The sequence below is a fragment of the Uloborus diversus genome, chromosome 4, assembly GCF_026930045.1.
Source record: "Uloborus diversus isolate 005 chromosome 4, Udiv.v.3.1, whole genome shotgun sequence".
Lineage (NCBI taxonomy): Eukaryota > Metazoa > Arthropoda > Arachnida > Araneae > Uloboridae > Uloborus > Uloborus diversus.
This window is the reverse complement of record NC_072734.1, coordinates 43,798,566-43,824,388: the sequence shown is the minus strand read 5'-3', so window position 1 is coordinate 43,824,388 and position 25,823 is coordinate 43,798,566. Positions and strand designations below refer to the sequence as shown.

The window sequence follows — 25,823 nt, the reverse complement described above, 5'->3', positions numbered from 1 at the left end:
CGCACAAGAACGCCTTTACCTTCCTGATTAACTGATCCAACTAAGTTCTTAAGATTAAGTTCCTCATTTTTTATCATATTTACAATTATACAATAATTTAACTAAAAATGTTGAATTTATTTTCATCTGTAAGTAAGACGTTATTCCAAAACGTTTTGGAGTTTATTTATCATACATTTTGCAACGAAAAACGTAAACTTTCTGCTTTTCGCACGAACACGAACATTTCTGCGGGTAGGGGTCCCATTTAATCCAGCTAATCTAAGTATTTGTCGAAAGATTTTAGGTGAAAATTAAATGTACAATTTTTCATTAAACTTTGCAGAAACATTTACAGCATTTAAATGCGCATTTTTCACATTTTTTTTAACTGTAAATATCCGATCACGCTTTTTTAACTTTGCCGGTTGACCTTTTCTTCCCTTGTTTTCGGTCCTATTATTTTCTTTAAATCATTTTATCAAGCACTATACTATAGAATGGAATAAATTAACTAATTTAGAGACATTTCAAACCAATTTACAGCTACTGTGAGCAAAAAATGTAAATTTCAAGTGGTGTTTGTTGTTTTTTGCGAATACTAGCCATTTAAAAATAGTAAGGAAAATATTAGGGAATAAATAAACAAAAAAAATTCCCAATGAATTAAAGGGCAAAACAATGCAAAATTAATAAAAAAAAATGCCCTATGATAATTTTTATCATGAATTTTTTTCGAAAATATTTGAGCGTACGAAGACTTTTTGTGGCTTAATATTTCTCTATCTCTTCGTTTTTTGACCCATTTAAAAAAAAGATATTTTTAAAAAACTACTGTGGTATATTAAGAATTATATAGGGATGAATGATGTAAAAATGTATTGGACTTCATATCCGAATTCAGTTTCGCGTTATTTTGGTTTTACTAAAATATTTCAAAGTGTACGAATACTTTTGGGAGCCACTGTATGTAGAGAAAAGTCACTTGAAAGTTTCAAGAGGGTTCATCATTTAAAATTTGTTACACCCCTTTTTTTTTCATTTTATAAAAAAACAAAAATCGAAATTTTTTTAACATATTTTTTTTATTTTTATTTGAATGAAATTAGTTTTACTTAAAAACTGCAAATCTGTTAGTATTACCATACATAACATTTCGAATTTTTAAACACCAAATGAGCTTTAATGTAAATTTTGCGTAATAATTTCCTTTTACATGTTATAACTGCATTCTTATGCAATGTCGCACTGAACGTAAATCAACAAAACAATGAGAAATATAGTTTTTTCTATCTTGACTCCAAATCTCGAGACGCTCTTTTTCTTTCTTTTATTGCTTTGTTTTTAAATGGTTTTTAAAATGTATGATTATTGAAATAAAACATTGGTTAAAATGTTTTAGCTTTTAGAATGGAAAAAAAAAAAAAAAAAAAAAAAAAAACGAGCTGATGTGTGACTTACATGAATTCCTTTTCCTGGTAATTTTAATGTGATTCAATAGTTTACTCTCTAAATATCACTAACAGTGGCCAAATTGAAACCAGATTTAAAAAAAAAAAAATCACCAAATTTTTCGCCAAATTGGCGACCAAAAGACTAGCTATATATCGCCAAGTGTCAGCCAAATTATAACACCACTTAAGTTTACATCGAAATTAACAATGATTCCCCCCCCCCCAAAAAAAAGGGCAAAAGACCCCCTTTGGAGCATCCGAATGCAACCAAAAAGGAAGGTGCAAAACTAGACCCCACTTGAAGTCTACGTATCAAATTTCAACTTTCTAAGAGACTCCGTTCTTGCGGTATGCGACATACATACACACATACGCACATACATACGTACATACAGACGTCACGAGAAAACTCGTTGCAATTAACTCGGGGATCGTCAAAATGGGTATTTCGGGTGTCTGTACGTTCCTAGGCACATATCCACGTGTGGTCGGGTTGAAAAAAAAAACTCAACATTCATTCGGGGGTGAGCAAAATGGAAATTAAGGCCGATTTTTGGGTGAAATTTTTTTTCGCGAATACAATACTTCCTTTTTTGTAAAAGGAAGTAAAAAGTATGTTCATTAAAGAAAGCTTTTCTTTTTTTAATACCAATGTGTGATACGATTTTTCTAACATGAATACTATCACGTTTAAAGAATTATTTATTTAATAGTAACCAAAAATGCGAAATGATATGGGTGTCTAACACTACACTTTTTTCTTTTTTTTTTTTTTTTTTTTTTTTTTTTTGTTACAGCATCTACAACATTTTCGTGCACCCTCGCTTATAATGTGACAAAAATAATTTAATTTCACATTTATTTCAATAATGTGAAGTATAAAACAGCTTGTTAGTATAGGATTTAGTGATAAATACCATCTGCAACCGTTATTGTTTAACATAATATTTATTTCAATTAGAACTGCTGTTAGTTTCTGAAGTGGCTACACTCATTTTTTAAATTTATCTCTTATTCCGCAACAAAATGATTCTTCTGTCCCAACATTTAAAACTTGGTTTCACGAAAAATTTTGTCAAAGCTATACATAAAAGTGGCAAAGGATTTTTGTGTTTGAAAAGAATTTTTCCCAAATTGAGTGATACTAAATTAAAAGAAGGCATTTTCGTCGGCGCACAAATAGGAAAGCTTAAGAGGAACAATGACATTGACCAAAAATCTCACCCAAAAAGAACTATAGTGACTTGGTCATATCAAAAAGAGATAATTCGAGGATTTTTACTCAGTCATAAAACTGAAAACGCTAAGTTTTTGGAGCAAAACTTGTTGCAAAAATATGAAACGATGAGGTGCAGAATGTCATTGAACTATACATTTCTTGAATCATCACTTCGAGTTTCCCTCTCTTGTCACAAATGCTATATCAATGAGCAATCAATCTCTTCCCTTGAAGTAATGATTGAACCTTACATGTTAACTAAATTCCTCAAGAAAGATTTCTGGCAAATTATAACAAAAAGAATTGTCTTATTCTACTTCTTGAGACATATTTCGGAGAATGTGGCATTGAAGTCAGGCAGACTCAAGATGATGCCGACTCACTCACTTACTGCTCTTTCAAAGGCAAAAGAAATTGAAAAGGTTGTTATAGTGGGCAAGAGGACTAATGACAGATTTAGGACATGCTTTCAGCAACTTGTTCTTTTTAAAACCTGGAAGAGGGAATGCTTGTGATTTGTTTCTTTCCCCACTAAATCTTTTGAGTTTGACCCCAGCAATATTCTTTTCATCCATGCGTTTAGTGGGTGTGATGCGACTTCGGCAATCTTTGGCCAAGGCAAAATTAAGTTGTACAAAATAGTCAAAAAAAAAAACCTCCTGAAATTAAGGAAGCTATTGAAGAATTTATGGACCCAATCTGTCATCATGATGCCTTCCTTAGCTGCAGCTGGAGAAAACATTTTGCAAATATTATACACAGGTGACGTAAAGTATTTGAACCTATCTTTGGATACTTTGCAATTTAATCTTTTTATAAAACTAGTATACAGGGTTAAGATAAATCTTGCAGGGCTACCTCTAACGTGCGGGGAGGGAGGGGGATGCTGGACGTTATCACTCATATCGGTTCTACCACCAAATTCAAAGTTGGTTGGGCAACATAATTGATCCAGAGAAATGGGGTTGGGAACGCAGGACGCAAGGTCTAAGGCATGTTGACGCGAAAAGAGATTCAGTTACTCAGAATCTTTTAAAGATTGTACCTTGTACCTGCAAGAAAAATTGTACTGGAGTCTGTTCTTGTTACAAGGCAGGTTTAAAATGCTCCAGCACGTGCAAACACTGCAGTGGCACAAATTGTGAAAATGTTGCAGAAATTTCATCTTTGGATGAGACTGCTGAAGAAGATGATTTGTTCCAGGAGCTTTTGGAATTACCGCAACAAGGAGATGAACAATTAAAGGACCACAGCTTCTTTCTACCCCCTACAGATTCTGAACCGGGAGAACCTGGACCTTCAAAACGGCTTCGAAGAAGATAAACAGTGTATTTTGTTGTCATTTCTCTATTTGCTTTAAGGTCGAATGAATCTCTCTGTAATTTAGATGTATGTATTAATCTTCTACAGTTGGATTTTCAATTTGTAAGGTAATTCTTTTGGGTTTTTCATACCTCAAAAAGTCAGTTTCTGCAGAATTTTTTCAAAGTGTTTATTACGTATTACTATTGTACCTTTATTTATTCATTTTTATGTCTATTGTTTGCTTATTATCACCCTAATATTTATTCATTCACATTTATATTCGAATATTGCATTTTCGCTTGTAACAGAATAGATGGTACGAATTATGTGCTTTAAATGAATGAGAAGATTATGTAATTCAATTACAAACTGCAATATAAATCATATGTTATTGGAGTCTGACTGAAGACTATCTCTGTCAGACTAGAAACATTAGTTCGAGAGCGGTGGGGGAGGGTTTATTATTATTATTGTATCAGAGCATAGGATGCATGACTGTGCTGATTGTTTGCTTATTAGCTGCCTAATATTCATTCCTTCACATTAATATTTAAAAATCGCATCTTTGTTTGCAATAATTAATCTAGAATGTACGAATTATATCCCTCAAATGAATGTGTATATTGTGTAATTCAGTTAAAAACAACAATATATCATCTATTATTGGAGTCTGATGAAGACTACCTCTGTCAGATCAGAAAAGTTAGTTCGTGAGCAGTGGGGAAGGTTTTTTTTAAAAATTATTATTGTATCGTCGTATGTGCTTTAAATGAATGCGTATATATGTATTTCAGTTTCATAATACATCGTTTGTTTTTGGAGCCTAATGGGAACTAATCTGTCAGCCAGAATTGCTACTGTGTCCAGCGGGGGGGGGGAGCAAGAAACTCAAACTAATCTAATTGCCGATAAACTCTCTGAAATTAAAGTTTCTATTCAAGTTCTAATAATTATGACGCCTTGCTGTCAGTGTGAAGGCTTTTTTTTTTGGAGTGGAGGAAAACTGCCTATTTTCAAAGAGCTATAGCAAGCTTGTTATTTGTGCTACAAAAAAGTTGTAAATACAAAAGTTGTAGGAAATTTTATGTTCTTTAAACTTTACATTTAAAACTTTTTTCTAAGTTGAACCATTTCGGAGATATTTTGGAAAAAACAAAAAAAGTCATAAATTTTTGTGGTTTTTCGGCCCCCAAAAGTTCTCCCGGGGTCTTTCGTGTTGGATAACTTGGTTTTTCCATGTCGGCATCAATATGTACAAATTAAAAAAATAAAATCTTTGACCCCATTTTTTGCAAGGTAAAATGTATCTATTGACTGGACTAAAGGAAAATGAAATGGAAAAAATGTTCGGAAATTACTGTTGGTTTCTAACTCAAGAGGATTTCACTATCCGCGAAAGGAAAAGTTAATATTTCCTCGTTTTCTTTTATAAAATGTGGCTTTTTTTGTACTCAATGATAAAACCTATGCTATCTCTCCTCACAATGTATGTATGTAATAGGCATATCATATTACTATGTCCGCATCAATATGCAAAATATAAGTAAATAAACATGTTTAGATTTGATTTAAATATTTCAGTTTTTAGCCATTTCTGGAAATTAAATTTGACATAACTTTGAAATGGTACGTGTAACAAAAATTTTGTTTATATATTCATGTTTGGCAGGCCCGACTTGACATAAATTAGCTATCTCATTCAATGTTAGAGAATAAAGGTAAAATTTTGTCACACAGTTTAATCGTATAAACATATTAATACTAAATATATTGGGTTAAATAGATTTCACCAAATTCTTGTCTAAGACATATTATTCCACACAGAGAAATACTTTTATTTCATCACAAACTTTATTTATTTAGTTAATGTTGCTAAAATTTTTCCCGCAATTGCTTAATTTAAAAGGATGGCAACACTCGTGTAATAAACCCTAACTTCAGAGAACTCACTTTTTTCCCACTTTACACTTTCAGAATTTTATGGTTCAATGAGTTAACTAGTAAAATTTTGTTTCGTTTTTCACTTCCAAAAGGTTTCAAAAATAATTAATGCAAATTACTATGATTTTATTTTTTTTACAATTGCATCAACTGAAATTAACAAGTCTCTATGGCTGCTTCTTTCGATTTTAAAGTTCTGTTTTAAGATATTCTTATTGCGAAGAGAGAGGGAACGTTTCTCAGACTTTTAATGGTTCTTCGAGACGTACTGAAATTCACCTCAATTTCCGAGAAATTTTCGATTTCATTTCTCTTAGACTCACTTGCTCTCATAGAACAATTTTGCCTTTTGTAATAAGTGTACAACTTTTTCGCTTCAATATGCAAATTACTCTCTTTTTTTGAGATTTCTACAGATAAAGCATTATTTTGCGATGAAGCCGGTTCATAGTTTCCGCTTAAAATTTAACATATGTTAGGAAACTTTTGTTCTAATCTACCAAATCAAGTCTAGCATATGCCACGAGGCTATGATTTGACGTTATGACATTTGCAAAAGATATCTTCCCATATATTTCATTATGTGCAAAATAATTTTGAATGTGTATTGAGTAAAATTTCTCTTTCGTTCTCTTTTAGGTCCTGAAGAGCCAAGAGTAAAAAATCCAAGATTTACGTTAGAAGAAATTATTAATGGAGAATACGAACCTAGGTTATTCAATGGATCTTGGATATCTGGTATGTATATAGTTAAAAAAGTTGTTTTTATGAACAATGCTACTTTTCTCTTCGATTCAAGTTCATTCAGAAGCATTATTTTGTTTTAAATCTTAACAGTCATGACATTTTGCACCCTGTAGTAACTCGCTTAAGAGCAAAAATATTACCTCTTCTTAAAAATTTGAAAACATAAAGTAATTCTTAAATTAAACTCTACATTTACTGCTTTTTCTTGTCACAAAATTCGTAAAAGCTTATGCATTTTTTGCATTGTGGGATATAAACGATGTAATCAATAGTGAGACATCAATGACACTTCATAATTAAAAAGAAAGTTTCTTAAATTTCAACTCTATGCTATAAATTTGCAATTTAAAAAATTTACCAGTAAATATAACATCCTAAGTGACTTTGCGCTTTTGTCGAACTTGAAAAATAAATCTACCTGAAGTAGCAGACTATATTGCACGGTTCTTCGTTTTTACCACGTAGTTTAACCGGTTCTTTGGGGCTCTGAAGTTAGCTGTGTTTATTGATTTAGTCGGGGAGTCGAGTCTTCTCTGATCCAACACCCTTGCAGCCTTTGATTAGGAATAGGAACTTGGAGTACTTGGTAAGTACGTCACGTTCAATGCGCCCCAGTCACCATTAGGTATAACGGAGGTTCTAAAACAGCCTGCCATTGAAACCCAGCCTAGTTAAAAGTCTAACACCGTACTAGTCAGGCCACCATGGTCTTTAAATCTAGTATATTGGATTTTCACCAATGCTTTTTTTAATTTTGAGTTTGCCACTCTTGACGCCGGCCGTCGCGTGATACGCTTGAATATGTTCAATGTAAATCATTATCCATCAGATCTTATGGCATATTTTCATTAAAAAAATCTATAATTTTGCTACTTTTACAATGAAACAGAAGTCAATGCGAAGGAATGAGTTCAATTTGATTGAGTTCAATGGGGTTGTTTCCTTCAGTCAAAAGTAGTACTTTTTGTCACTGAAATTGATAGAATAAGCAAAAAAAAAAAAAAATAACATGGACTCAGAAAATACTTTTATTTTCCCAGCAGTTATTTTTTAATTAAGTTTTTAAAATGTCCGATTCTTCAAAAAGGGGAGGTCATTTATGACGTCACAAATGATGCACTATGGCGCATCTTATTTCTGCCTCATTTCCACGTTTTGATAATCAAGAAGCGAATTACAATTGCGCTCTACGCTTGCTAGTAACCATATCATTGCCAATACACGTAAGTAAAGATGCGAATTAAATATTTTGGACCGGAATTGCAACACTGAATGGTAGACCTGTTATATAGATAGACCAAGGCTTCACTCGATGCGTGTCTTATCAGGCTCAGACATTTCTCAAAAGATCAAAGGCGCCGCCTTGCCCGTAAGATGGCGCTGTAGTGTAACCGGGGGAAATCATTTGTTTACATTAGTTGACGTATTATTTCTGCTGTAAAAAGTGATGTTTTTTCAATCTTTAACGTAAAATTTCATTGATATGGTTATCCGATGTGTAGTACAGGTGAATTGATGCCGGAACGGCGTACCTGGTCTGTTTCTCAAGTAAAATAAATTCCCTTCTCAGGTAAAACTGGTCCCAACTCAGTATTCAACTATTTCTCATTGGCGTTCACTTCTGGTAAAATGCATCCCCGAAGCACAGGGAACTCCAAAGCATTTTGAGCCTTGGTCTCACTTTTAGTAAGTCGGCCCCAGGGATTACGTATAAATTTTTTGAGACGTTTAATGTGAGTTGATATCGAGAAGGGTTCGAACATTACTCTTCCTTTAAATTTAAAAAAAAAAAAAAAAGTCTGAGAAGGAAACCTTGTTGTTTATAAATTATATAGTATTTTACTGCATATTTAAAGGTGGTATTTAATGGCGCAATCGTCAAGATTTCGACAGTAATTGTTTTATTTTCACAATATCGGTAAGATTGTAATACATATTTGCTCTTTTGATATTATTTAGTTACAGGTACGTCGCTCAGCTTGATGAATTTTCCCTTTACTTTTATTTGGCGAAAACAGAAAAATTGCTCTTACATCATCGTCGGCGAAAATTAAAAAATAAGGCTTACATTGTCGTATGTTTGCTTCTTTTTCTAATTTTACAAAATTTACACTTTCAATTTTTACTTATGACAAGGTTAATTTATTCTGCTGATTATGTCGCATAATAACGGAGACTTGAAATTGATTTAGCGAAATATTTTTACGAGATTTCTCATATTATTTTAACATTTCGTTTTTTATTTAGCAAATTATTTTACTTTGTTTTGATTAAAAATCCGCGAAAAAAACAAAATAACATACTATTTCGAAAAATAAATAAATTCGATAATCGAAAGCATTTAAAGTTTTATTACATATAATTTTATTACATATATATTTATTAAAAGTTTCAATAATCCTCTCAGTAAATGAAACCACCCACGAAACGACACTAAAAGTTTCAGTAAAATAGAAAAAAAAATCCGCTGAACAAACTATATTTGACAACAATAAAAGCTTCACTTTATTGAAACCAAAAAACCGAATACGGGGACAACAAATAAAAAGAAAAATAATCTCCAAGAGTTGAAATGCATCGTGATGCACATATATGTAATTCTTTGGCGTCACAAAATTTGATAGCATTATATTTCTTGCCATTTAATATTCACATTAAAATCATGGGGGAATTATCGAGTCGCGGAACATGTGAAATTGGCGAAAACTTTTTCTATTGCTAAAATTGCTGTCGCCAATGTTTGTTCTTTTGATACTTTGATGGAACTTTTATTGTTTAACAGTACCATGGTTGCTTCCTAATACTGTTTAGTTTTGATTTGGCAGATTACGAAATAGCTTAATTTAATTTTCCATTTTTTTATTTATTTTTTTTTCATTTTAATGTAACTTTTTATGCTAGTTAATGGCTTTTTTTTAATTTGATCTTTAACAAATAATTTAAAAATTTGTGGAACTTTTTATGTTTCTTTGTGCGATAATGTATTTATGTGGCGAAGTTTCTCCCCTTTAAATTTCCTTACAAATGCGTAAACATTGGAATACAGTTTACCTTTTTAACAGGCTTGTTTTTACTTTTTTAACTGTTATTATTATTTTTATTTCTTTATTTTTTCAACAAGCAAACGTTTTGTTCAAGAAAAAAAAAGGAAGAAATTTTTATTATTATTTTTTTAAAGGCTGGAATGTATAGATTTATAAAAATCTTTGAATGAAAAGCTGCCATGTTTTCCTTTTTTGAAATTTTTATTGGCATGTTTTTCCGGGTGAATTCATTATTGTTTCAATGTACTTTTAAATGATTTAAATTTCTTGTTTTTTAACATACAACGTACTTTTTTGTGATATAAATTGTAATTTATAATGATCGATACTAACGATCAGTTTTATGGCAAAATTTGTATTTGATATGTTTTCTACTTACTTTTCTTTAGAAAAATTGTATCTCTATGCATTTTTTGTGCATTTTAATAGTTCTTGTTGTAAAAAAACTAAAGATATCAAATTGAGCCATTCACCATTTGGCAGAATATGATTTTAAAAAATAACTAATTATGAATTAAACTTTAGAGTATAAGAAAAAAAATACTAAAAGCTCTTTGAATGTTTCCATAAACATATTTATCAACTAACAAAAATATCCGACGTTGCCTGGGTTAGTAATAATTATGAGTAATAAACGTTACTTTCATTTGTTTTCTGTTTTAACTGATAAATATATTTATCAGTTGTGCTTGATGAAGCATATGTAATTAATTTTTGCATAATAAAGCCAAAAAATATTCTGCTGTTTAAGCTCGTTTCAAATTGTTATTCAATGTATAAATTGCAATAAATGCTCACTCCTATTTATATTTATTGAAGGTTTGCAGTTACATTACTCAAATAATTTTGAAAATTTTTATTGCGAAAAGTTGGAATAATTAATCACAAAATTTTTTCATACACGGAATTTACATTGATTTGTCTTCCTCAGCTTATATTCATCTGATTTTGTTTCCAAACTTAATTTTTCTTGAAAACAAAGTTTTATATTTTTTCACTTTTTGCCTAAAATATCTTTTCAAACACTTTTCCTCAGGAAGAAAAAAACCGCTTTTAAATGAACTCAAATACTTTTGAACTCAATTTTTGAATAACTATTCTCTTTAAGAATAATCTTATATGTTGTTTCATGGCCCCACTGAATGCGCTGGCGCTTACCAGGCCTTGACAATTTTTGACTTTCTTGTGTTAAACCGGGGCAACTATTTCTGCACTTGAGCATGGCCACACTAGATGGAAAACTTCATATTTGCCCATTCTGACCGCAAGGAGGCGCCACAAGCCACGGTTGCATCCACCAATCAACGACAAGTTTCAAAGCTTGTTTATTTTAATTAATAAATGGAACATGTAACAAACATCAATATTTCGCAAGATGCTCAGAAATATACCGTAAAAACCAATTCGAATCGAATTAGTAAAGTTATTTAGCTGATTATTTAATGCGTAAATGGTGGATCTAAAGTTGGTTAGGCAATTTCTTTTAATTTAATTTTACATGTTCATTTATAGCTTGTGTATCATTTGATGGATTATTTTACGCTTAATGGAGAAACATAATTATTCAGAGGATTATTTTTTATTTTAATGGACTTTTAGATCTTGTTTCTAGGGCTTATCGCTTCGCTTACAAGTCTTTGAAAAAGACAAAATAGTTTATGGTATCGCCAAATAAATACTTCATATGTAACTTGAAATAGTCCCCGACAATAAATAAAATTGAAACTAATCGCCAGATTAAAAAAATGCTCCGCTATTTACCTATCACGGAAAATTACCCGCCCCTCCCCCCCCCCCCCATTTTTTTTTTATTTTAAGAAATGCTAGATATTTAGAGTTGCTCCTAATGCTATACTATTAGAACAAGATTACAAAAATTTGTAAGCAGATCTTAGATTCCTGCGGATACTTGACGGTTTACTGTGTGTGTGTATTTTATTTTTCTAACAGAAAATTCATATCCTAATTTTCGCCAAACTTGGCGATCAAATTTCCTGCAAAGTTTCTAGTTCAAAGCTCCTTTCTCATTCATGCTTAAAGTGTAGAAAATAGTTTTTTATGACGAATTCAATGTTTACAGGATTTTACATCGCTAAATATTTTAATTTTCTTAAAAGTATACAGTAAATTTGCGATACTTCGAAGTCCGATAAATCGAATATTATTATAACTCGAAATTTTTATCAAGTCTTGACAACTTAGTCTTTAATTCCATTCTAATTATTCTGAATAACTCGAAGTTAACTTCTTTCAACTCGAAGTTTTTCCAAAATTACTCGAAATTATTTCGAAAGAACGAAAAAAAGAAAAAGAAAAAAAAAAGAAGTGACTATGGGAGAATAATTATTTCACCTTCACTTGCAATCCGAATTTGAAACGAATGAAGATGTGCACATTTCCTGAAGTAGAATCAGCTATTCCAGCATGCTTTTGATTTTTTTCTATCAATACATTTGATTAAACTGTTCATATTGTAAAGTCAGACCAAACAACGTAAGTAGAAGCACAAATTTGTAAGTTACAGCAGACACGTGTTTCGGCGTTACAGGGAACGCCTTTTTCAATGCAAAAAATAATGAGCAATGGATGAAAAGACATCCGACAAAAGCTTTTTTTGGCTTTTGTCGGATGTCTTTTCATCCATATGCTCATTATTTTTTGCAATGAAAAAGGCGTTCCCTGTAACGCCGAAACACGTGTCTGCTGTAACTTACAAATTTGTGCTTCTACTTACGTTGTTTGGTCTGACTTTACTATTCAGCACAAAGGTATTTATTTATCTTGTTCATATTGTGCTAAAAAACTTAAGTTCTGTAATTTTGTCTGTTATATGTACGTATTAATTAAAGTATTCGATGGTTTTTAATATTAAAATATCAAAAACCAAAACTATCGTTAAGTCAAACTTTCGATAAGTCGAAGTTTTCCGTCGGTCTTTTTACATTCGAGCTATCGCAAATCGAATGTATGTCTAAAAATATCATAGAAATGGCAAGTAAAAAAAAATCATATCATTGTTTTGCTTTTGCACGGACAAAATAAATTTTGTACGGAACTCTCCCCTGCTAGGATTTTACAAAATATCAACAGTGTTGATATTTTGTAAAATAATCTGTTCCCCATTTTTTTTTTTTAAATTAGTTTCACAAATTCATGTGTAGATATTTGAGGAGTCTCTTTCCCTATTGCATGTATTTGTTAAATGTTAAAAATAAATTTTAAAAAATAATAATAATTTGAATTTTGGCTGCTTGATGAGTTCGAATTAAGTTATTCACGATCATGAATTGCGATAGGATCCTACTCGTTGGGTTTCTTGTTTCTACAAATGGAATGAAATGGAAATGACCAAGAAATTTGCACCCGTCATAATATGACTGTTGTTTTTTTAGAATAGGTAATACGAGGCCGTAAGAAAGATAAATATTTTATGGCCGAATCTGACCTTTATCATAAAAATTATTTACTGCGTGAACACTTTATAACAATTGAAAAATATATTGAAGTAATAGCACCTGGGATGCTATAGGTAAGGTGGGAGCGTGGGGGTGGGGATAGAACCTGAGCTAAAGTGAACGCTCTCCGGTCTGTGCGCCTTCCGATGTGTGTGTGTACACCCAAACCTGTTTTTGTGCGGACTTTTTTTTTGTGTAGTTTATAAAAATTATTTATAAAACGAGCGAAAATTATTTATCAAACGAGTGCTTGGTAGTATCATCAAGGGTCGACAGGGGCATCCGATGGGAAGTCACTGTGACTTTCCAAAAATTTCTCGGGAGTCGGCAAAATTATCATCGCTTCGTTTATTTTGATTTCGTTTAAATATAATATTTTGGGTATTTTCTACGTGAGACTTTTTTTATGCAGTCCCTATCCACTGCATAAAAAAAATATTTTTTAACTCAGTTGCGAAAACTTTTTAAAGCTACTGGTGAAGTTTCAAGCATTTTTTTTTACACGATTTTTTTATGCGCTCCCTATTCACCGCATAAAAAGAGGATTGGGTTTATATATATATATATATATATATATATATATATATATATATATATATATATATATATATATATATATATATATATATATATATATATATATATATATATATATATATATATATATATATATATATATATATATATATATATATATTTAATGCTCAAAGCGTGTGAAGCAACAGGGTCGTTTCCGAAATTTTAAGGGTTTTTTTTTTTTTTTTTTTTTTTTTTTTGAAAGAACATTTTTAAAATCATAGGATCTGATCATTTTTTAAAACAACTTGACGAAGTTTAATATTAAAAAAAAAAATGCATTAATCGGTGCGCTTTTATTGTTTACGCTTCTGCCGATGACATCACAAATGATGAAATGCCATTCACTGATGCCACTCACAGAGTACAATATTCAATTAGTTTCTTTACTCACAAGTGTTGGCAACTATATGATTGATAGTAAGCGTAGAGTGCAATATGTAACTCGCTTCTTGATCATCATAACGTAGAAACGCGGTAGACAGATGCGCCAAAGTACATCATTTGTGACGCCATAAAGACCACGCCTTATTTTCAAAATCGGACATTTAAAAAAATTAATTAAAAACTAAGCTTCGGGAAAATGAAAGTTTTTTCTAGCTCCATGTTATTTTTATCTATTTTTTGATTGTGCTATGAATTTCCTTTTGTAAGAAAAAAAATCTGCACTTTTTCGAAATAGCTCTTGTGCACTAAGCGTTTGTGCATCTCTATGCGTATTGTGCACTAATATACTACTAAAATCTACACTAAAGTTATTATAACATGAGATGTGCTAAAAATGGAAGGGGAAATAGATAAATGACATTATTTTGGTGTCCGTACAATATGGGTGCGAGAACCACGGACCCGTCGTAGAACCATGTATTAGTCACACTCTGATTTTAAACGTTTTTAAAATTATGTTAATGGTTCATTTTCTTAAATTGCCATCATATTTTTAACTTTTCTATTGTTCTTCTTCATTTGAAAAAGAATATTCCTAACCAGGCCTGTCAAGTGGGGATATCACGGTGGGGAGGAGGCAATTATGACACCCCTAAATTTTACAAACATACTAAAATTAGACATTTTGCTCGTATTTTGTTGTTTTTTCCCCTATACAAAACCTTTGCTCCCCCCCCCGCGAATTTTTAAATGTCGGGCCTGTTCGTACGTTTTTAATTAGATTCTATTCGTTATAAAATATACACTACATTACGAGTGAAAAGAATGGCAATTGTTAACGTAAATTCCTATACCCCCCCCCCCCCCTCTAATCCCCATCAGGGTCAAAAGGGGCAATGAATGATCCTCTCAAGTTTTTAAAAATGAATGTATTTACAGATTGCGGAGCGTGTTTTTTTTTTTTCGATGTAATTTATTGAGCAGAAAAAATTCGCATGTAAATGAGCATGTAAAATTAGAAATGAGGGCTGTCTGCCATATATCATCAATCTTAGAACTGTTGTATCCAAAAAGGAAACCCCAGGGGATTTTCAATAAAAAAATTGAAAATTATTTGCAAAGCTTTCAAAAAAAAAAAAAAAGTTTTAAAAATATATTAAGAATTACGCATTAATATTAAAAAAAATCATATGTTTTCTGTGTTTAGTTAAAATTTTTTATTACACGTAATTTTTGATATGATATTAAAATAACAATAAGAAATGCTCTTCACCTTTGTAATACAATGTTTATTCAGCACTTTTTCTCTTCATTCCTTCTTTTGAAATTAAAATTTTCGTCAAATGACGTACGCCCGATAATAAGTCGAGAAATCACGTATTCACAGATGCCAAAGCGCCAACGCTCACAATCACGCCAAGTGGAAACAAAAACAGGGGTAGCCAGTGGCGCCCTCTTTGTTGCCATGAGTTTCAGCGATTGCCACGGCCGTTAAGTATTCAGTGGGGCCATGGTTGTTTATATAGTAAAAAGTTGCCACAAAATCCACCAGATGTCACTGGAGTCTGACCAGGTTTTTTGTTTGATTGATTGGTTTCATACAACAACTTTTATTGAAATGACTGAGCCTGATAAGACGCGTATCAAGTAAAGCCTTGGATAGGCCGACGCATCAGCTTAAGTTTAGCCATTTTGAATCGTTTTGCACTGTTAGGTTTACCACAGCAAAGTTTCGGATTTCACCAAATTTGCCGAAAATAATATTTTATTTAACAAACAATTCACATGCCGCTAATAATTGTTCACAGTGAACAATCACCAAACGCGATTACTCAACGGAAAGACAACCACGCAAACACGCGCTCCGATTCAAAATGGCTAATTTTAAGCTGATGCGTCGGCTCGTATATATAGGGGCCTTACTGAATGACATTGCATCATTTGTGATGTCATCGGCAGAAGCTTAAACGATAAAAGAGCACCGATTTAAGTAATTTAAAAAAAAATTAAACTTAAAGAAATTATTTTAAAAATGGTCAGAGATTCTATATTTTTAAGCATGCTCTTTCAGGAAAAAATACTTTTAAAATTTTGGAAACGACTCCATTATTGTTCCATAACATTTGCGCACATTTTCGATTGAAACTTAAGCTCTCACTTTATGCTTCTTGTATTTCAATTAAAAAACATTTTAGTGCCTTTTTAAAGCATGCTGTTTGGCCAAGGTTTATTTCTATTGGTAGAAATCATATTTGATCGAACTTCGTTGTAATTGCATACACGCAGTCTTAGATATGAATATGTTTTATTTTACTTTATGTATGTTAAGTGTAGAAGAAAATAATAAAATACATCAAAGAATACAAGATATTGTAAGGTCTTGCACTGATTTAGAAAAATTACTTTTAAAAAATTTAAATTCTTACCTGAAAAACTTTTTTCGCAACGTCACGTTTAGCGTCAAAATTTATTAAACTTATACGTGCGTAACTTTTGTCGTACTGAGACTTTGATGCGAGCACCTTTTTCAATTTAGAGACTTTTATGAGAGCATCTTTCACAGTTCTGAGAAGATTTAGACGATATTCAACTTTGCGCCAGGCAGTTACGCAGCCCGAACTCATCTTCTCAGAAGTGACAGTTTGGTCATAACATTTCTTCCATGAGTTTGAACTGTCATAAAAGAATTGACAATATGTGTTATAACCAAGAGTCCTGGAGGGCTGACTCTCAAAACCCTCCCACCGCTACCTTGTTGTCAAGTATTATAACTAATATATTTGTTGTAGCTTATATCACAACTAGTATTACAGGTATTATGTCCTTTAATGAGGTAATATTGAGGACAAGTGAGTAAAAACACTTTTTCATTGGCAAAACCCCACAGATAAAAAAAATGCACTGAGTTGTTTTTATTTCTCTCATAGACGTCGTTTTTGTTTTCGATATTAGTGCCACCTACATTACTTTAGTTAATATTGTTTTAATGGGAAAAAACTTGATTGGAAAAATGGTCTTAATAAAAAATAAAAAATATAAGATTTTTGTTTAAAACCTCTTTTTTTAATAAATTTTCTTTTTTGTGCAATACTTTAGAAGCACATTGAACTTTAACTTAAAACTTGCTGTTGCACTTTTTTTTCAACTTCGGACGCTAGGAACGTTTTACAAGTTTTAGCGAAAACGAAGCTGAAAAAGAAAGCAAGTGAGAAACTATTTTTTTGAAAAACTTATGTTAATTTTTATTATGCATCCGAAGTCATAAAATATTTTTATTATAACCATCGTGATGAACTTCTATATTTTATTTTACTTTCAGATGTTGAAGTGACCTTCCGTGATCCTGATGGTGCCATTGTGATTTACAATGCCAAGACACACGAAAAAACAATCATTGTTAATAATGTTACTTTGGTAAGCATTTTATTTTACGTTCTTCTTATTAACAAAGCTTCATCTGAGCTGCAAAACAATCATAAACAATGCATTTTATGTTACTACTAGAAAAAAAACACTCTATTAAAAGGTAGTTCAGATTGAAGCAATATCTGTCCACGCTTAGTAAAAGTAATGCATTATTCATTTTATGTTCATTTTAAGTGAGCTTTGAGCCCTCTTTATTTTTTTACTACCATGTTTTTTGTTAGATAGTGTTTAATAAATAACGCATTTCTCTTTATAAAACTATCTCAGTACATAAAAATATGCAGAAAATTGACAACACTCCTAGACTTTTCAAACACGATAAAGTTCTTCATGCGGCTATTGAGTGCGGCGATTGTTTTTGTAACATAATACAAAAAGATTCAATAACACTCATATATACACAATTATGAAATGGATGACTACTGAATGTGTTCATTGTTTTGCAATTTTTCAACTTTGAAAAATAGTATCAGTGCGGGAATATTGGAATGCATTGCAAGACTAGAGAACGACATATCACTAAATCTGGCCATTTATCCTTAGTAGTTGTTTCCTTTTGGAATACAATGCAAAAACAAGTTTTATTTTTACAGAAATCTATATAATTTTTACGCAATTTCAGAACGCATAAAAATTGCAGAGAAATGTCACTAGTGATTTTAAGCTCTTGTTCTAGGTTCAAGAAGTTGTGCTAATGCAAAAGTAATGATTTAGAGACGGACGCCTACTAAACGGGGCTATTTATTTTTCCACTTCTGCTACATTTACGAAACATAATTGATTTATTTTTTGAAACTGATAATTGATACACTATTTTACTTGTTTATGAACGATTAAAAAATATACCATTGAATATTTTTATGTAAAGCTTTTGTGTTAAAAATTCGTAACTTGAACTTTTATTGCAAGAGTTTCTTTCTTTTTTTTAATTTCTTATTTTTACATTATTATTATCAATTATTTAACTTATTTTGACTATTAAGCGGGTAATAGTTGCAGTATCACATCCACAATATACACAAAAGAAATCTCGTTGATTAAAATTCAAAAAGGTTTAAGTTTTCTTTTAGGAATGAGAAGTAAAATTTGAATAATTATAAAATCTCAGGAACAAACTTGTTTTTGAACATATAGTTTCAATTTATTACGACGTATATATATATATATATATATATATATATATATATATATATATATATATATATATATATATATATATATATATATATATATATATATATATATATTGACATCAATTCTAACCTACAGTCGCTCCCTTTACCAACAAACCCATGCGAATATGAACCAGTGAATTATGATTTAAATTTGATACAGCCTGTTTTAAAGAGTGAGACCGATCAAGTAGTTCTCAGGACAATTGCTCTGGAGACGATCTACACTAAATACCCCGAAAGTGAATGGATACATATATATACCGATGGGTCAAGAGTAGCAGACCATATAAATGCAGGTGCTGGCGTCTACAGTGAGCACTTTTCTTTTTCTATTCCTGTTGGTAAATATGCCTCTGCATTCGATGGAGAGGTAAAGGCTATACACCTGGCTCTAGATCAGTTGAAATACCGTGGTTTAAAACTTAAGGGATGTGTCGTTCTATCGGGTTCTCAAGCGGCTATTGAGGCGATAGCATCGATAAAGAGCTGCAAATCGCAGGAAATTTCTGAATGTCGCAGTTTCATTAACGATCTGGTGAAGCAGAATATAAAAGTGGTGTTGCAGTGGATCCCTGCACACTGTGGGATTAGAGGAAACGAGATAGCTGATGCTCTGGCCAAGAGGGGATGTACTATTGTTCAACTACCAAATGAGCCAGTCACATACAATGCAATAAAGTTATATATGAGGAAAAAATGAAGAGTTTTATTTTGGCAAGACCTGAAAGCTAGAAGTAATCACAAAGTATGGTTTATAAACCGTGATTTTGTACCTTCAGCACCAAGAGCAGAGTCAGTAGCTTTGTTTCGACTTTTAACTGAACATGACTGTTTACCAAAACACCTTTACCGCTTGAGGATTGTCAATAGTCCCAATTGTCCCCTTTGCAATTCAAACGAAGAAATGGACATTCGTCACCTGCACACTTGCACCCAGCTTTCCAGACGTAGCCTGTGTGACCGTTATTGGGAAGCAAGAGAGCGTATCGGCAGCTAAATATTTCACTCTATTGTTCCTATATTGTTCCTTGTTCTGTGTATTGTGTTTGTTTTTGCTATTTTGTTCTTTGTAACCTTTTCTTGCTGCCAGCCATTTGAAATAATATATATATATATATATATATATATATATATATATATATATATATATATATATATATATATATATATATATATATATATATATATATTTAAAAGATCGAACCCCTTTACATTAGTTCATTGACAAGTTAAGAGTAACATGTTGAAAAGACAATAATGTATCTTTGTTTAAATTTTTCCTTTAATATTAGTAACTGTCTAAATAGCTTTAAATTTTTTTGTTTGTTGAATTATTTTACGTGTTAGCTCATCATAAAAAAAAAACAAAGTAACAAACAAAAAAACTGTTATAATGCACCTCAAAGTGCTTTGTGGGCCTCAAACTATTCATACTAGTTGCTTTTATGAACTATAGAATCATAATGACAGGAATTTTCATAAAAAATATGAATACATTACTTATCATTACTCAACATCACCCATCAATGTATCTTTATTATTGACAGCATTTTGATTCAATACCAAGATTAATTTAAGATAAACATTTTCTTCCTGAACATTGCTACAAAATCTGTAAAATTTGGATGAATGATATGTGTTTCACATTAAAAATAAATTTCTCTCCCAACCATTGACACAAGAAATTTACAATAAACAACAATTAAGGCGCTAATTAACAGTGCCTTTCATTTTTTGGTGAAGATACTTTGAAATATATGTAGTGGTAACAAAAGTTTTTATTTATGGTGTTAATTTCTCAAACACTTCGACAGAATTTGGATAAAACATGTACAAAAATGTCCGAAATCGATATTTCTTGCACGTCTCAGTTTCTCAGAAACGTCCTAATGTGAGAATGGTTGAGAATTTTTGCTATAAATTTTACTTTCCACTCGTCATTGAGGTGCTTATGATGTCGTATGCCAGCGATAAAACTACCGCGCGAGGAAACGCATCAAGAAAACTTTCACCATTACGAAGAAGCGTGAACATTTTGTGGGGGGTATAAAAGAAACATCTTCAACGGCTTCATCTTTTCCCCGCGTTTACTCCTTTATAAATGAAGCGTCCGTATGCATCTCTTCGATAATACCTCCTCTTCATAAAGTTTCCCGCGGCGCCATTTTTCTGCTTTTATTTCATTCTGTCATGAACAATTTAGCAGCCATTTCTGATGCAAAAAAAAAAAAAAATATATTGATTCTTTGCGGTGTTTATTGCAGTGAAGTTGCCAAGCGAGGAAATATCCGCAATAAAATCTGAAATGAGGAAAAAATGCCATTTTGATAAAACAATAAGCAGAATATGTCACCTTTTGCTGGTGTATTTTTATGCTAATGGGGAACTCCTCGTCATCGGAACTCCTTTGTTTTCGAAATCCTGGTAGTTTTCATTTTTTTTTTTTTTAAATTTCAATGATAAGGTTATGAAACAAATATTCCAAACGGCTGACGTAATTATTGCCGAATGCTCTGCTGACATACGGAATTAATTAAAAACTATTTAAAGAGGTAATGATTTAGAAAATAATCTATAAATTAAAAAAATCTTAGTTAAGTAAAAAGCGTTAATTTTGCTTTTAGAGCGAGATTATTTAGAATCCTAAGCAAAAGAGTGCAAAAATGACACATGTTGAAGCGGATGAAACATTGCATGTTTCAAAGCATAGAAAAAAATGTGGTTCTATTTAGATTATTTACCACCTTATTCAATCGCAACTTTTTAGATTCAAAATTATTATTTTGCAGCCATTACACATATGTCTGCAGACTCGTGTTGCACAGTTGTGTCTTAAAACGTTGCATACGAGTAATCTTAAAAACGGTATGCACAAATTTTGAAATAATGTATACAGTTTAGAAGAAGTTTTAATGAGTTTTAATGAATTTGCAAAGGGGAAAAAGATAAAGCGTTAAAGATTTATCATAACTTTTAACTACAATGTTTCTGCAACAATGATCGAAAAGCCTTTTGGGAAGATAAATATTTCACAAGATATTTCATTGAAAATATCTCTGAAAAATGTTCTCCAATTTTGAAAAAGACTTTTTAACTTATTGAAGTTTCGAAAGATCAGACCGAGACTAGAAGACGTCTACTATAGTAGTACCCATATAACATTCGGTTGCTTTAAGGATCTTGAATATCAATCTCTTCGAACTGTGACTCAGTTTCCTACAACACAAAATAGATGTACTAATAGATTGTCCTGTAATAAAATTATATTAAGACACAAGACTAGACGAGTATATCTGCCGAAGAGTTCATCACTATGTACATTGCAACAAGAAGACATCTAGAAAACAAATACGCTGGAGAACACGTCTGGCTGTACAATCCAAACCCGTCTTACGAAACCATCAAACCACTGTTGTACCTTTATGCTTTACGCAAATATTACCCTCGTGGTATTAGATTCCTGGCTTTTATCAGATCCTTATTCGTCTGGAATCTTTGTTTTGCTGAGATCGTGATTCATTGTTGTAAATTCTATTAAATGTGAACCATATTCCTTAGTAAACGAGTCCGTTCGTAATATGATGTCAACGGCAAGCGTATTGCTAGTCATCCAGAATTAGAAGTTGTTTTATGCATTTGTCTTGAAAACAGGCTACCTCAACAGCAATCAACCATACGTAAAGAAATGAATCCACCCAAAAAGCAGGGCTTCCGCGTGCAGATAGTAATCCTTGCGAACTAACATAAATCTTGAACATCCTTTGCATCATCTTTCCCATGGTAGATATTCGTTTTTATAGCAACATTAAAAATGATTAATCATTGAAGGCTTGACATTTTTTAACCGTAGAACTACTGACGATCACCAGTATCCTCTATTTCATTTCAATGCATTCATTCACCATTTAGATGTCGCTACGGATTTATATCCAAAAATTTGAGCAAAATAGCAATGAACCATAAAGTACACAGAGGTTGCTAATTTTCTCATCCAAAACATTTGTGTAGATCAGCTACATTTTTTTAACAAATTAATTTTAAAAATTAACCCTCCAAGCGACAAAATTTTTGTATATTTTTCTTTACTATACGACTTTCTACATAACCGAGCAGTATCAATAAATAACGTAATTTCGTAAACTGCTTTTTTTATACTAATACCATTTCAAGAAACTGATTATTGAATCGCAGGGTTCTCGGTGCATTATCTTTGTAGTTTTCTTTTGACTAACATATAATGAAAGTATATTTCAAACTACCTTTAGTACTTGCTGTGCAAAATATCTATAAATATGTTTCCATTTAGCTTTTATCACTAACACGTTACCCCCTTACGATCAAGAATGCGAAAAGAAACATTGGGGTTTTTTTTCGTCGTTTTTCAAAAGCATTCACATCTTTTGAGGCCTTAAAAACAAAACCTGCTAAAAAGTGTAATGCAATATTGCCTTAAACCTCTTATTACCCTGCCATGGAAATGGTTATGGATATATCCCTATCAAGAGTTATCAAACTGTTCAGATACTTTAAAAGATTTTTTACTGATTCAGGAACAATAGATTTTGTTTACGCTAGCTATAATAATTTTTATGCTCGTTACGCTTAGTGTAGTTACTAATAGTTAAGCCACTGTATTATTAACGAATACAGAAACTACAACTCTAGTAAAAGGTGAAGACAAGTGCAATTAATAAAGGATAGAAAGAGAAGAAGAAAAAACGAAGAACGCATAGTCAGTGTAAAAGAACGTTACACAAAAGGATCAGACGTCTAATTTCACTTGATTTTTATCTTAGTCGAAGGAGAGAATAGCATTGGAGGTGAAACTGATGCTTATTATCGATCTCTTATAATGCTTATTGGACGAGAAAAGTTCTTCTTTAATGACATGTCCAAACAACCTTTTAACAAAGTTAGTCACAAGGATTTACTTCGTGATTCTATCTTCTTTTTTATGGCTTCAATTATTCGGCAAAAGTAGCAAATATAAAAAAGCTGGATCGCACATACAGGCGGTCTTCGAAAATAATAATAATAATAATTCTATCATATATTTTTTTGTTTTCAAAGTTTTAGAAAATGTATTGTCACTGCTATTAGTTTTACGTTCATAATTGTAATTTTACGCAAATTTAAATACATAAGAAACGTAGTAACAAAGTTTTTTATTTGCAGATTATATAATATATGTTTAGGGTTTTTTTTTTTCAATTAACAACTGAATCATCTTTTTTAAGATAAAGTGTGCTTTACAGGTGTTAAATCTTAATCAGGGGTTCTCAACCTATGAATCCTGACCCTAAATGGGGTCGTGAAACATTTTTATGAGGTTTAACTTTAGTCCCAATTTTAAAATATATAATATTACGCAGTTTTATAACTATTACATAAAAAATAAAAATAAAATAATTTTGACTAACCTGTGTGGCGGTGATGATTGTGGCTAATTTTATTAATAAACGCGCACATCCTTTTTAAACTTTACGTCTAAAAAGACGTCGCTAAGTTCCTATTACATTGATAATTTATTGCTTCATGTGTTACTTTTAGTAAATTAATTTGTTTACGTTAAATAAAACTGCACTCGTCGGAAACCAGCTTAATTTGTCTATAATGCTAAGAATAGATCGAGTTATGGCAACCCTTTTGATGCTCATAAACCAAACCATGTGACTGGTGGATATCCTAACGCCTGCGAGAAATAAAATAAATAGAATTGATGGAATACACGAAGAATGATCTTTTATGGAGTCTGATTTGTAAATTTGTTATTCTAAGTTGTAAATATTTTGTTAATATAGTGAGTTTTTCGTTTAGATAGTATTGTGCATTTTCTTTAGTCAATTTCAATAACCCTCTAAGCAATTAAAGATGCAAGCGCCCAAAGAGAATCGGCAAACGGTAAGATTTTTATCTACGATTTCAATTTAAGATACCGATTATTACATTTTTGCGTTAACGCAAAACGTTTACGCCATTACGTTCACGCCAACGCTGACGTAGCATTTCCAAATGAAAAAAAAAAGTTACTGAAAACTGTGACCAAAAACTAATTATTAATATCAAAATTATGCATAGCTAAAAGAAAAACAGTTCAATCTCTGCACCTGGAAAAAAATTATAATGAAATCACATCACGTCTTAAAATACATGTCGAGTGCCAAACTATAGATAATGTTGCCATCTAGCAACTATGCTGCCAAAGTTTTCGCCAAGCCTCCCACCAGTCACATGATGTATCCATGAACCAATTGTTTCATCAGCAAGTCTGGGGAAGCTCGGTCTACTCTTATTATTAGTCTATGAGAAAATCGCGATGATTTAAACTTTTTATCTGTTGCCATCTTGTGTTTGTTAACAAATAAATGATTGTAATTATTTTAAGCAAGGCTTTTTAAAATAATTATCAATTTTCATTCTTTGCTTTGCTTTTAAGATAAATCGGGAATTGGGATGGTGGTTAAGTTTTGGCGTGTGTAATTATGTTTTCCCTGGGAATATTGCTTCTTTGTCAAGCATGGGGAGGGATTATAATTACACGAAAGATGTAGAAAAAAGTTTCGTGATGGCCACAACATACCAGTTTCGTTTCTTCATTCCGCTGAAATGAGTATTAACTGCAAAACAATTAAGTTACAGTAAAACAGTCGAGTTCAGCCTTGTCACAATAAAGCTTTTCCCTGTCAAGCATGTTAAACATTACGAAAACATCTTATCGAACTGTTATGCCGTGGCGCGTGTTTCATTGTTGAAACACACGCATTACTCGATCATTGGCAATTATATATATATATATATATATATATATATATATATATATATGAGCAGATATTGTAATACCAGACCAAAAATTCAATACCGGTATTCGGTATTTTTAAAACGTGATACCGAAATACCGGTATTTGAAATTTCTCAAAAATTGCTTGAAAACATATTGTTTCGTTGTCACATTTCAAAATTTTGTACAAAAATTGTATTATTATGAAAACGTATTGTGAACAAATATAAAATGAAGAAACAAATGTCATAATAAAAAATCAATACCGGTAAAAAACAAAATGCATCTCTTGCATTGTCTCTAACCCCGGAACTCATTTTAGTGCTCAACTTTCCTA

The 25,823-nt window shown here is 31.6% G+C and overlaps 1 protein-coding gene across 1 annotated transcript in view; it reads left to right on the top strand.

Moving 5' to 3' along the window:
- The window catches only part of LOC129220080 (inactive dipeptidyl peptidase 10-like), a 100,695-nt gene that overhangs the window by 10,433 nt on the left and 64,439 nt on the right, over positions 1 to 25,823 (top strand). Inside the window, exons 3-5 of the mRNA XM_054854418.1 lie at positions 6,538 to 6,636; positions 17,427 to 17,521; positions 18,869 to 19,078. Of these exons, the coding sequence (XP_054710393.1) occupies positions 6,538 to 6,636; positions 17,427 to 17,521; positions 18,869 to 19,078 (404 nt within the window). The remainder of the gene's footprint in view (positions 1 to 6,537; positions 6,637 to 17,426; positions 17,522 to 18,868; positions 19,079 to 25,823) is intronic.